The sequence below is a fragment of the Ranitomeya imitator genome, chromosome 6 (assembly GCF_032444005.1).
Source record: "Ranitomeya imitator isolate aRanImi1 chromosome 6, aRanImi1.pri, whole genome shotgun sequence".
NCBI classification, from domain to species: Eukaryota; Metazoa; Chordata; class Amphibia; order Anura; family Dendrobatidae; genus Ranitomeya; species Ranitomeya imitator.
In genome coordinates, this window is record NC_091287.1 from 312,242,657 (window position 1) to 312,256,083 (window position 13,427).

General features: G+C 46.0%; 2 protein-coding genes across 2 annotated transcripts; one reads left to right on the forward strand and one right to left on the reverse strand.

Annotated features, from left to right (window-relative positions):
* Positions 1 to 6,981: 6,981 nt before the first annotated feature.
* Positions 6,982 to 10,060, forward strand: LOC138642538 (uncharacterized). The gene is made up of 8 exons (XM_069730753.1): positions 6,982 to 6,999; positions 7,788 to 7,865; positions 7,945 to 8,052; positions 8,144 to 8,215; positions 8,342 to 8,425; positions 8,512 to 8,722; positions 8,804 to 8,960; positions 9,080 to 10,060. Exons 3-8 carry the CDS (start codon positions 8,008 to 8,010, stop codon positions 10,008 to 10,010), a joined length of 1,500 nt encoding a protein of 499 aa, XP_069586854.1. The 5' UTR covers positions 6,982 to 6,999; positions 7,788 to 7,865; positions 7,945 to 8,007; the 3' UTR covers positions 10,011 to 10,060.
* A 52-nt stretch (positions 10,061 to 10,112) lies between these two features.
* Positions 10,113 to 11,653, reverse strand: LOC138642540 (uncharacterized). Its single transcript, XM_069730754.1, has 2 exons — positions 11,211 to 11,653; positions 10,113 to 11,102 (listed from the first exon to the last, which is right to left on the reverse strand). The coding sequence occupies exons 1-2, from the start codon at positions 11,561 to 11,563 to the stop codon at positions 10,220 to 10,222; spliced, it is 1,236 nt and encodes a 411-aa protein (XP_069586855.1). The 5' UTR covers positions 11,564 to 11,653; the 3' UTR covers positions 10,113 to 10,219.
* Positions 11,654 to 13,427: the final 1,774 nt, after the last annotated feature.

Genomic DNA, 13,427 nt, shown 5'->3' on the forward strand with positions numbered 1-13,427 from the left:
ACTAGATTGCCAATATGGCCGGTATTTAGCTTCTATGCTACGGATGCTTTGGAACTCCCACCCGAGGCTCTCTCTTCATCTCTCTTTTCTGTCCTGACCCATTATCTCTCTGAATTATAACCTCAGGGGCTGTACTGCTAGGCATTCTGTCCCAGGACCCTTCTCCAATCAATCACTCTGCCTTTCGGCTACTTCTCTCCTTCTTTCCACTCGTCACGGTCTGCTCTCACATTGTGTCTACCCAACTCACACGGCTCTGCTGACTGACCAGACCCTAGGTCTGCTTTTCACGCACACTGGACCCTATCTGATGTCCTGACAGAAAACTGTCTCTTTCCTTTCACCTTAGCCCCTTCCACTTTGGGCTAGTCCAATCATTAACTCTGACTCTCCCTACTGTCGTATAGAAGAAGGGAGACACAAAGCGCAAATAGGGTCTTATCTCACAAAGGATGGAGGAATCACCAAGAAAATCACTCACCTGGTGAAGCTGAAAGCAGGCATGTAAAGATTTCGGCTGCCGCAGATCCACAAGCCGGTCACCGACCATATGAAACAGTATATTATAGGAACTGTGGATTAAATCCGCGCTGCCATAATAATGATGAAGTTTCAGTTGGTAGTAGACTTAAAACAGTGATTTATTCAAAGCGTTTCAGGGCACTTATGGCCCCTTCTTCAGGAATTACCACATACAACATACAATGACAATGTACTAGCAATGTTTAAGTATATGTCAGATTCAAAAACTGGCAGGAAACAATCAAATGACATCTAATGTCAAAGTTCATGGAAAACAGACGCTTAACAAATCTTTATACCAGGGATATTCTCATATAATCAATCATATATTAAAAATTACTACGTTGATTACAAATCTATTCTTCTTTTTCAGGAATTTAAGAAAAAGAAAACAATATAGAAATTAAAAAAATGAACAAAAAAACAACTTGAACTGAAAGAATTTCGTCAAGAACCTATGGAGCAGAGTGTTCAAATACCAGAGACGGCTACGAAGAGCTCAGGCTACTGGGTCTAACCATAAACTTGATGGGATTTGTTAGGTGATTAGTGTTTCCTTGCTAGGTTGCACTACCACTGTGAACTATAATTAAAATATCCTTTTTATTATTTGTCTTAAAAAATATATTATTAACCAATTTCTGACCTCGGACGGGATAGTACGTCCGAGGTCAGAAGCCCCGCTTTGATGCGGGCTCCGGCGGTGAGCCCGCACCAAAGCCAAGACATGTCAGCTGTTTTGAACAGCTGACATGTGCCCATAATAGGTGCGAGCAGAATCGCGATCTGCCCGCACCTATGAACTAGTTAAATGCCGCTGTCAAACGCAGACAGCGGCATTCAACTACCGCATCCGGCCGGGCGACCGGAAATGACGTCATCGCCGACCCCGGTCACATGATTGGGGGTCGGCGATGCTTCTCCATTGTAACCAAAGAGGTCCTTGAGACCTCTATGGTTACTGATCGCTGGTAGCTGTAAGCGTCACCCTGTGGTCGGCGCTCACAGCACACCTGCAATTCTGCTACATAGCAGCAAACAGCAGATCGCTGCTATGTAGCAGAGGCGATCGTGCTGTGCCTGCTTCTAGCCTCCCATGGAGGCTATTGAAGCATGGCAAAAGTAAAAAAAAAAAGTTTAAAAAAATGTGAAAAAAATAAAAAAAATATAAAAGTTTAAATCACCCCCCTTTCGCCCCAATCAAAATAAATCAATAAAAAAAAATCAAATCTACACATATTTGGTATCATTGCGCTCAGAATCGCCCGATCTATCAATTAAAAAAAAGCATTAACCTGATCGCTAAACAGCGTAGGGAGAATTACGTTTTTTTGGTCGCAGCAACATTGCATTAAAATGCAATAACGGGCAATCAAAAGAACGTATCTGCACCAAAATGCTATCATTAAAAACGTCATCTCAGCATGCAAAAAATAAGCCCTCAACCGACCCCAGATCATGAAAAATGGAGACGCTATGAGTATCGGAAAATGGCGCAATTTTTTTTTTTTTTTTTTTAGCAAAGTTTGAAATTTTTTTTCACCACTTAGGTAAAAACTAACCTAGTCATGTTAGGTGTCTATGAACTCGTACTGACCTGGAGAATCATAATGTCAGGTCAGTTTTAGCATTTAGTGAACCTAGCAAAAAAGCCAAACAAAAAACAAGTGTGGGATTGCACTTTTTTTGCAATTTCACCGCACTTGGAATTTTTTTCCCGTTTTCTAGTACACGACATGCTAAAACCAATGATGTCGTTCAAAAGTACAACTCGTCCCGCAAAAAATAAGCCCTAACATGGCCAAATTGATGGAAAAATAAAAAAGTTATGGCTCTGGGAAGGAGGGGAGTGAAAAACGAACACGGAAAAATGAAAAATCCCAAGGTCATGAAGGGGTTAAAATGTTATTAAATGGTTAAATTGTGTGCATTATTTAATTAATCAGTAGTGTTGAGCATTCCGATACCGCAAGTATCGGGTATCGGCCGATATTTGCAGTATCGGAATTCTGATACCGAGTTCCGATACTTTCAGTATATCGGATACCGGAATCGGAAGTTCCCATTATTCAAACAGCCAGAATTCAGCCAATGAGGAATGATTAGAAGTGTGGGCACATCCTGTTCTGCATGGTAGGCATGTAACTACTGGCATGGCTGTGATTGGCTGCTGAAATTATGTCATGATGCACTATAAAAGTCGCCGCTGCCATTTTGGGTTCACTCTGCTGTGAATTCAGTTAGGGACAGGACGCTGTGTTCTGACTGAGGGCCAGTTTAGAGATAGCGATTTGCTTCATTGTGCTTTACCCAGGCTAATTTAGCATCTGCTGTGTGAGAACCTTGTTTTTGCCTTGCAGCACTGTTCACAGGTGTCTGCAAGGTGTCTGTGTGAGAGCAGCTCACTCTGTAGTCTGTTCTACTGCCACAGCCGGTTGTAATCAGCTCAGGGTGCATCACTGCCTCATACCGTTCCATTGTCCGTTTCTCAATTACTGCAATTTATCCTATTAGTGGCTTACCATCCGTATCCTTCTAGATTGTGGAAAAACACTATATAGGACTACATAGAGGAGCTTTTTTTGGCCTTGCAGCGCCGTTCACGGCTATCTGCACGGTCTGTGTGTGAGTGCAACTCACTCTGTAGTCTGTTCTGCAAAAAAAAAATAAAAAATTAATACAGTTCACCAAACACACCACTTTACAGTTGTGTAGGCCACATTAGCTCATATAAAAGTCTAGTCCACACTTTTGAAAATTAGTGTTTCTTATACCTGTTAGGAGCTGTTCAGGAATAAGCACACTAAGCCCTTAGTATGTTTCTGCCTATCTTTATCAGTCTACCAAGATGAAGAAGGCAGGGAGTAAGGCACGTGGGCGTGGGCATGGAGCAAGGAGAGGATGTGGGGATTCTGTGCCTGCTGCGAGCACCCCTGACTCATCATCACCCAGTTTCAGCAGGGAACAGTCCTTCATGCGCAGCTTTGTAGGAGATCGCCGTACCCCGCTGCTGTGGGAAGAACAAATTGAAGCCGTTGTCGGATTGATGGCAGCTAACGCATCAACTTCAATTAGTGCCACATCCTCTCAGGCACAGAGCACTGGAGAGCACCCATCTGTCTCTTCACCACCTGCCAAATTGCCCAAGCAGTCAGAGAGCCAGGACAGGAGCCATCTCTACTTCTGTTCTCTTAATCTCTTGGCTTGGAAAGAGGGGGCCAGCCAAGCAGCATTGGAGAAATGGAAGAAGAGGCAGTATGCAGTGATGCCCAACAGCTTTGTCTCTCTGATTCTGAAGAGGCGGGTGGGCCAGTGCCTCCGGTCAGCACACCTCAGTAAACATCTGATAATGAGACTCAGGTGCCACTTTCAGGTGCGTACTGTGTTGCCGAGACTACCCAGGAGAAGCAGTTGGTGGAAGAGGGTAGTGTAGCTGATGAGGTCCTTGATCCATCATGGCATGAGGTACAGGAAGGTGGTGGGAGCAGTTCTGAGGAAGAGATTCCCCGAACGGCCCAAAGAGGGAGAGGGAGGGGAAGACTGCGGTGCCTGTAGCCTCCACTTCGGCACCCATTAGGAGCATGCCTCTTCCAAAAGCCAAAATGGGCGCTCCCAACACTTGCAGTGCCTGGTCCTTTTTTGACACAGTTGCAGATGACATTTGCTTAGTCAAATGCAAGGTGTGTCATCAGAAAGTCAAAAGAGGGAAAAGTGTCAGCAACCTCAATACCACAAATATGTGGAAACATGTGTGGACCAAGCACGTGGTGAAGTTACAAAAACACACTGAAGACCTGGGCCAACCAACAGCGACACCTACCACCTCTTCAGCTCGTGTTGTTGCCTCTTCCTCCAGCTCACACACAGCTGGTTCGGCTTCCTCCCAGGATCGCCATGGAAGAACCTCTGGCACTGTTGTCCAGAGACCCAGTGTAATTCCACCCCCAGCACTACGTTCACAGTCATCCTCACACTCCCAGCCCACTCTACAGCCATCGGTAGCACAGGCATGGGAGAAAAGGCGGCCATTCTCGGCAAACCACCCCCGAGCACAGGCTCTGAATGCTGGCATTGCAAAACTACTGTCCCTTGAAATGCTGTCATTCAGGCTGGTGGAGACTGACACCTTCCGTAACTTGATGGCATTGGCAGTCCAACAATACAATGTGCCCAGCCGCTTTTATTTCAGCAGGCAAGCTGTCCCTGCCCTGCAAAAGCATGTGGAGGGAAACATTAAACATGCGCTACTAAACGCCGTCAGTAGCAAGGTCCACCTCACCACCGATGCGTGGACTGTTATGACCTGGTGGTTAGGACAATAATAGAACAGGTGGTAAAGAGCACATGGAAAGACCTGATAGTTAATAATAATAATACAGGACAAGCTCTGGGACGTGGGAACTCTGCTGACCGCAATCCCTAATCCTATCACACACACTAGAAATAGCCGTGGATTGCTCCTAACGCTCCCTATGCAACTCGTCACAGCCTAAGGAACTAGCTGGCCCTAAAGATAGAAAAGTAAAGCCTACCTTGCCTCAGAGAAATTCCCCAAAGGAAAAGGCAGCCCCCCACATATAATGACTGTGAGTTAAGATGAAAATCACAAACACAGAGATGAAATAGATTTAGCAAAGAGAGGCCCGACTTACTGAACAGACAGAGGATGGGAAAGGTGACTTTGCGGTCAGCACAAAAACTACAAAAAAACCACGCAGAGGGCGCAAAAGACCCTCCGCTCCCTCTGCGTCCCAGAGCTTCCAGCAAGCAAGACAAAAATCAAAATAGCAAGCTGGACAGAAAAATAGCAAACAAGAGAAAAACAAGCAGGAACTTAGCTTCTGTTGGAGAAGACAGGTCACAAGAACGATCCAGGAGCGAACAGACCAATACTGGAACATTGACAGGTGACCTGGAGCAATGATCTAAGTGGAGTTAAATAGAGCAGCCAGCTAAGGCCTCTTTCACACTTCAGTCTTTCGGCGTCAGTCAAAAACCGCCATTTTCGTGAAATGGCGGATCCGCCATTTTTTTTTGGCGGATCCGCTATTTTCCCATTGACTTGCATTAGAGACGGATTGTGGCGGATGGCCGTCCGTTCCATCCGCCATGCGACGGATCCGTCGATATTTGGCGGACGTTGTCTAGACATTGACGGACTTTGTAACGTTTTTTGGCGCCGCCGAAAAGGCGGACCGCGGCGGATCCGTCGTGTCCGCCTTTTTTTAGAATGGGCGCCTATGGGCGACGGATCCGTCGCGATCCGCTTTTTGGCGGATCCGTCGCCTCAATCCGCTTTTTTTGATTGAGCATGCTCCAAAAAGTGGATACTTTGCCCAGACAACCCAAAAACTATATAAAGAGGACAGGTCATTCCCAAATGTACTAGCAAGACAGACCCTTCAATGCAAGAGAGACCCAGCCAGACCCTGCCAGCAAGACCTTGCCAGCCAGCCAGAGAGGCCCTGCCAGCTAGCCAGAGAGGCCCTGCCAGCCAGAGAGGCCCTGCCAGCCAGAGACACACTGCCAGACCCTGCAAGCAAGACCTTGCCAGCCAGGCCCTGCCAGCCAGCCAGAGAGGCCCTGCCAGCCAGCCAGAGAGGCCCTGCCAGCCAGCCAGAGAGGCCGTGCCAGCCAGACCCTGCCTGAGACAGCCATGTGAGTACTGACATCCAGCGTGCATGTGTGTGTGTGTGTGTGTGTGTGTGTGTGTGTGTGTGTGTGTGTGTGTGTGTGTGTGCGCATTTGTGTATGACGTACTGAGTACAGCAAGAGCTTTTAAAACCTGAATCCAACCTGAGGCCTGCCGTCGTCCTGCAACAGCCAGTGCCCTGCTACAGTCCAGATCCACCCCGAGGCCTGCCACTGTGAAGACATCAAGCTCCAGCCGGAGGACTGATGGCCGTGTGTGTGTGTATTTTTGTACTGCTGTGTGCTTTTGTATGTATGTGTTCATGTGCCTGCACCTTATTATGCCTTCGTCAATATTACGCCTGTTCATGTGTTATGCTTGCGTTATGACTCTGCTTGCAGGTATGTTTGTGTGCATCTTGTTGGTTGCATGTGCATTTGTCAATGCCATATTGGTTAATGTTGATTTTTGATGTATTTACTAAAGGTACCGTCACACGCTGCAGCGATACCGACAACGATCCGGATCGCTGCAGCGTCGCTGTTTGGTTGCTGGAGAGCTGTCACACAGACAGCTCTCCAGCGACCAACGATGCCGGTAACCAGAGTAAACATCGGGTTACTAACTGCAGAGCCGCGCTTAGTAACCCGATGTTTACCCTGGTTACCAGTGTAAAAGTAAAAAAAAAAAGGTAAATTCCGCTGTCTGTCCCCGTGCTGTGCTTCTCTGCATTGTGAGCGCCAGCCAGCCATAAAGCAGAGCACAGCGGTGACGTCACCACTCTGCTTTCTGGCCGCTGTGCTTACACAGGGCAGAGAAGCAGAGTGCCGAGGGACAGACAGAAGGTGGCTGTGTGTGCGTGCGTGCGTGTGCCTGCCTGCCCTGTTTATATGTTTTTCATACTATGCTGGTATTTTGAATAGCTGTGGTGTAAAATTTGTTTTGTGTGTGTGTATAAATGATGTGTGATGTGTTCTGCATCTTTGTTGTTTTCCATAATGTACTTGTATTTCAAATAAAGAGCAGTGTAGCTCCTACTGTACCCTAAAAAAAAGAAAATTTTAAAAAATATAGTAATAAAAATTTCACAAAACTGTCAGTAGTCTCATTTCAAGATAAATATAATATTGGGTAAACATGCAGTAAAGGTTATATATACAAATGTGTAATGCAAATCTTTGCTATAGAATATGTTATCTGGTTTTAGAAAATACAAACTGTAGGGTAATCATAATTAACAATTTTGGGGATTGGTATTTTAATTTCGAATGAGGAACATTTTTTATAAGGTTAAACTTTGTTTAGGTGGGTTTTACCAGCATGCGCATTGCGCATATCAAGTTCTAAGTAGTTTTGGTGTTGTTTTAAAGGGATTTTTTGGGGTTTTTTTTGTGGGGAAACAGGAGGTAGAGGGTTTGGCAGCTTGTGCATCAAGTTTGACGGTAGAATTTTTTTTTTCTTTTGTGGTGGGGGAAATCAAAAATAAGTTGGCACTGTAGGTACTGTAGTAGGTACTGACCCAAGACGTACACAAGCAGGCTCCCCATTTTTTTTTTAAAGTTGTAAGTGTAAAGTCCCTACAGCTGCATCTATCCTTTTGTATAGTAGCTTAGAACTCTCTTTATGCTTGCAGATTCTAGGGACCAAGAGGACCCAAGCAAGGGACCGACCGACCCAAGCTATACGCAAGCCCCAAGTTTTGGAAACAGATGTAAGTGTAAAGTCCTGAAAGCTGCATCTATCTATCTATCCTTTTGTATAGTAGCTTAGAACTCCCTTTATGCTTACAGATTCTAGGGACCAAGAGGACCCAAGCAAGGGACCGACCAACCCAAGATAGACGCAAGATCATAATGTCTTCTTCTGAGAGCCCCCCAGCACATCATCAGCAAACTGAGGTGTTAATTTTTTTTCTTCATAAATTTTTTATTTTGGTGCAACAATGGCAATTGTATTTTAAGCCTTTATGTGTTTATTATGTATTCACAGGAATATGAAGCAGAGGGGCTAACAGAAGGAGACGGACAGGGTGGAGAAATACAAGGAGCGGGAGCGCATAGTGTAAGTTTTGAACAGACCGATCCTCACATACAATGCACTACACCCAACACAAACATTCAGCACAGCACACAATACATATGCCTCGATCAAAGAACATTATTAATTTTATTTTTTTTTTTAAATTAGTCTTCACAATCCGGGGCTCGACGTAGAGTTCCTCAAAGCACCTCCCATAGTCGTCGGAATGATAATCGCGGCGGTCGCCGAAGAGTAAGTTCCTTTTTGGTTTGGTGTTTAGTAAAATGTAAAATTCATGTGTTGTAATCTTTCCCTTTTTATTCTTATCTTTTTGTTAGGCTTCACAGCGTGCTCCCGAACAAGATGATGAAGAGGAGGGCATCGATGTGAACACCCTCATCGAAGCAGTACAAAGTCGGGAGCCGCTGTGGAACATGTCGGACCGCCGCCATGCTGACCAGTTAATCACCCGACGGCTATGGGAGGAAGTGTGCAGTGCTGTTATGGATAACTGGGAGGAACTCGATGCTGGGGCCCAGGATCTAGCGCGTAAGTATTCACACTTCATAACCTTATGTTAGCATGATTTAATGTGGTGTATAGTAACCAATTTTTGCTTTCTCTTTCCAGGTAACAGGATTATCGTGCGGTGGCGGTCACTCAGGGATCGCTTCAAGAGGGAGTTTAATAAGGAGATGCAGGCCCCGAGTGGATCTAGAGGACGCAGGAGCAGATACAAACATGCCAGAGCCCTGTCGTTCCTCCGGTCGACGCTGCTGAGCAGAAGGTAAATATTCAACACCACATATTTTCAGTCAAACTGTAAAAATGTGTAACCTTCAATTTTTTTTGCAGCAAGGGCAATTGTAATATCCAGATACTAATTTTTTTTTTCTTCTTTAACAGCACTTTCTGCAGCACTCGGGAGCCTGCATCAGAGTTGCACCCCTCTGGAGCGATCCCTCAAGAGTCCGCCACCGGGGACCACGTCGACCCCTCTGTTTCTGCACCTTCCCTTTCGTTTGATCCCTCAGCCTCATCCACCAGCGCTGGAGCAGCAGGGCGGACTTCGTCACTTGAAGCTGCAGGTGATGAGTTAGAGTTCCCTTTACCCCACCCCTCTGCCACTGCCGCAACATCTAGACCAACTTTGTGGTCAGGACGGCAGCGCCAGAGAGGTCAGGAAAGGAGCTATGCGCCTGACTTTTTGCAGCTGAATGCATCCTTTCACAGTGCCATCAAGCTTTTGAGTGAGCAAACGTCTGCTGGGTACAATATGCTTAACAAAAGCATACTTGAACTCAGCAGTCGTCTTGATAGGATGCAATCAGATGCAAATCAGTCACCAAGGCACTGTTTTTTTCAGTCGGTCCTCAGGCACATGGAAAATCTAACTCCTGACCTGCAGATGCATGTGATGCAAGGCTGCCACACTGCTCTAGCGCAGGCGATGTCCCATGCCCCTCCACCTACCCTTCATGTGTCAACACCTTTCCCCTCTCAATCCACCGTCTATCCTCCCGTCCGTCCTCCTCCTGTCCGTCCTCCTCCCGTCCATTCTACTCCTTCGTCATTTGTTCCTTCCCCCCTTAGTCTTTCCCAGTTTTTACCGTCCCCCTTCCATTCTTCCCCTTTAACTTCTCCGTTCCCAATCCCACCAACACCTTCATACCTCCCACACACCACATCTGCACCTCAACTCTCTACACAACCTCATGTTTTCACCACCCATTCTACTTCTGTTCCTCCCCGTGATGTCCTGTCCCCCACTCTTGACGTGGTCCGCCCTGTCAGCCCCTCCGCTACTATCTCCACCCCAAACTATGAGAATCTGTAAATAAATAAACAGTTTTTTGGTTTAAAAACAATTTTATTGTCTTTCTCTTTTTTTTTGTAAAGTTTTTAAATCACCAAGGTTATGGCAATAGTAACAATAACAGTGTTTAAAGGGTACCGTTGCAAAACATACAATGCTGCATTAAAGTACAAAGATTTTGTAAGCAAAAAAAAAATTGTATTTTTACAAGTGTAAAAAGAAAAAAATTTTTACACCATTTCATACTGCCAGTCAACTGATCCTGCAGGAGACATGAAGTAGTCTGCAAAACTGTCCCGCATTCTGGAGACTGCTACTGGACTGCGAAAAGTGGGGTTTTGGTAATCCCGTAAGGTGCTTTCAGAAACATTATCCTCCAGGGAAACTTGTTCTTTTGATAAAACAAAATTGTGCAGGACAACGCACGCTTTGACCACATCATCGACAGTTTCAGTCTGCAGTTTAATTGCAGTTAGCAGGACTCTCCATTTGGCAGTTAAGATGCCAAAAGCACATTCCACTACTCTTCGTGCTCTGGTTAAGCGGTAATTGTAAATTTTTTTCCTCTGGGTCAGTCCACTACTTCCAAAGGGTTTCAGCAAGTGTGGGGAAAGCTGGAAGGCATCATCTCCAACACAAACAAATGGTAATGGTGGACCAGTGGTTCCAGGGAGAGGTCTAGGGGGCGGAAAATCAAATGTCTCTCCATATAAACGGCGCCCCATTGGTGAATTTTTAAAGATTTGTGAATCATTTGCGCGTCCATACGCACCGATATCAACAGCGATGAACTTGCATTGTGCATCGGCTATGGCCATCAACACAATAGAGAAGTACTTCTTATAGTTATAAAACTGTGATCCAGAGCCTGAAGGTTTGACGATCCGTATGTGCTTTCCATCAACTGCTCCAACACAATTTGGAAACTGGCAAATTTGATGAAAAGTTTGGGCGATCTCCAGCCACCTCTCCTGTGATGGCTCTGGGATGTATTCCACTTGTAGGCACTCCCACAATGCCCGGCAGGTATCTCTGATGATCCCCGAGATGGTGGATATCCCAAGTCGATACTGAAAATGGAGGGATGAGAACGACTCTCCAGTTGCAAGGAATCTGTTAACAAAACGAAAAGACAATAATTAATAAAAAAAATTCAAAAAACAACATTACAGTTATAAGTCTGATGAATGAGAATCATTTAAAAAAAAAAAAATTACTTACCGAATAGTCACCATGAGACGCTCTGCTGGTGATATTGAGAATCGCATCTGGGTGTCTCGTCTACGTATACAGTCTTCCACATAGCCCAATAAAAACTCGAAATTTTCAGCTCTCATCCTCACATAATTGAAGAACTTTTGAGGGTTTTCCCTTAGTTCCATGTAAAGCGTGGAATAAACACCACGGGTCATACGTTGAGCTGTGATGGGATGGATCCACAGCCTTCTCTTCCGCCGCTGCCGTAGGATGCGCAGTCTTTGTTCCTCCCTCTCTCGAACGCTGACTGCCAACTGATTTGCCTCAAAAGTAAAATCCGCATAGATCTTTGCAATGTTCGCCAGGACTCCTTCCATTTCTGCCACTTTCTCTACAACCTTTCAAAGATGTGGTGTAAATACACGCTATATATAGTTTTGCAGTAGTATCCAGTAGCCAATCACATTGAAATCCTCCCCTTTTAAAAAACGGATCCGTCAAAAAACGGTTACAACGGATGTAAAAACGGTCGCAACGGTTCTAACGGATCCGTTTTTTAAACGGATCGGGGCAGCTGATCCGTCAAAAAAACGGATCCGTTAGAACCGTTTTTCCACCAAATTTGACGGATCCGTCGATCCGCCACGATGTCGGACCTAACTGACGCCACACAACTGAAGTGTGAAAGAACTCTAACGAATTAACCTCGTCACCTGTGGAAGGAAACTCAGAAGCCGCAACCCCACTCACAACCACCAGAGGAAGCCCATGGACAGAACCAGCTGAAGTACCATTCATGACCACAGGAGGGAGCTTGACAACAGAATTCACAACAGTGGACCAGTCACCATGGACAGGGACGATACCTTTCCCTCACTGTCCATTGGGTCAATGTTGTGGAGTCGAGTACAGATCTTGCGAGTGGCGCTGTACGTGTTCTTCCAACTCCAAGGATTGCAGGAATCCAGTCTGTACACATTGCCTCCTCCTTATACTCCAGTTCCTCAGAATCATTGCTGCAGGAGCCGTCACGGTCTACCTCCACCTTGACCCGTGAACGCTTACCTGTTACGACCGATATGAGCACAGCCGTGGCCAAACGTCAAGAGGCCGTACTGAAATTAATTTCTTTGGGGAATCGAAACCACATAGCGCAGGAACTCTGGAATGCCATCAAGCAGGAGAGCGACGTGTGGTTTGTGACAGCGAATCTCCAGCCAGGCATGGTAGCGTGTGACAATGGCCGAAATCTGGTGGCAGGTCTGGCTCTAGGCAACCTCACTTACATCTAGTGTTGAGCATTCCGATACCGCAAGTATCGGGTATCTGTCGATATTTGCGGTATCGGAATTCCGATACCGAGTTCCGATATTTTTGTGATATCGGGAATCGGGATTTAGATTAATGTGTAAAATAAAGAATAAAAATAAAAAATATTGATATACTTACCCTCGGACGGGCCCTGGTTGTCACCGCTGCAATCGCCATGTTTTCCTTCCTATGAATGAGCGCGTTAAGGACCTTCGATGACGTCGCGGCTTGTGATTGGTCGCGTGAGCGGTCACATGACCGCTCAGCGACCAATCACAAGCCGCAACGTCATCGAAGGTCATTAAAGAGCTCATTCTTAGGAAGAAAAGCCTGGCGATTGCTGGATCCCAGGGCCTGAAGGAGAGTTTCCTCTCCTTCAGACCCTGGGAACCATTACGGATACCTTCCAATATTTGTGTCTCATTGACTTGTATTGGTATCGGATATCGGTATCGGCGATATCCGATATTTTTCGGACATCGGCCGATACCATCCGATACCGATACTTTCAAATATCAGACGGTATCGCTCAACACTACTTACATCCCATGTCTGGCACATGTGCTCAACTTGGTCGTGCAGAGTTTTTTTAGGGACTATCCGGATCTTGATGCACTGCTGCACAAGGTCCGCCTAGAGTGTGCTCACTTGCGGCGTTCCAGCATGGCAATATCGCGCATTGCAGCTCTGCAGCTCCGATTACGCCTTCCGGAACATCGCATCATATGTGACCTACCCACCAGGTGAATTCAACATTACATATGTTGGAGCGGTTGTGTGAGCAGCAGCCAGCAGTAATGGAGTACCAGCTACATAAGGCGCAAAGAAGTCGCACTGCGCACCGTTCAGACTTCACAACCACTGAGTGGACCACTATGAAGGACATCTGCCAGGTTTTGCGTGCCTTTGATGATTCCACGTGAATGGCGA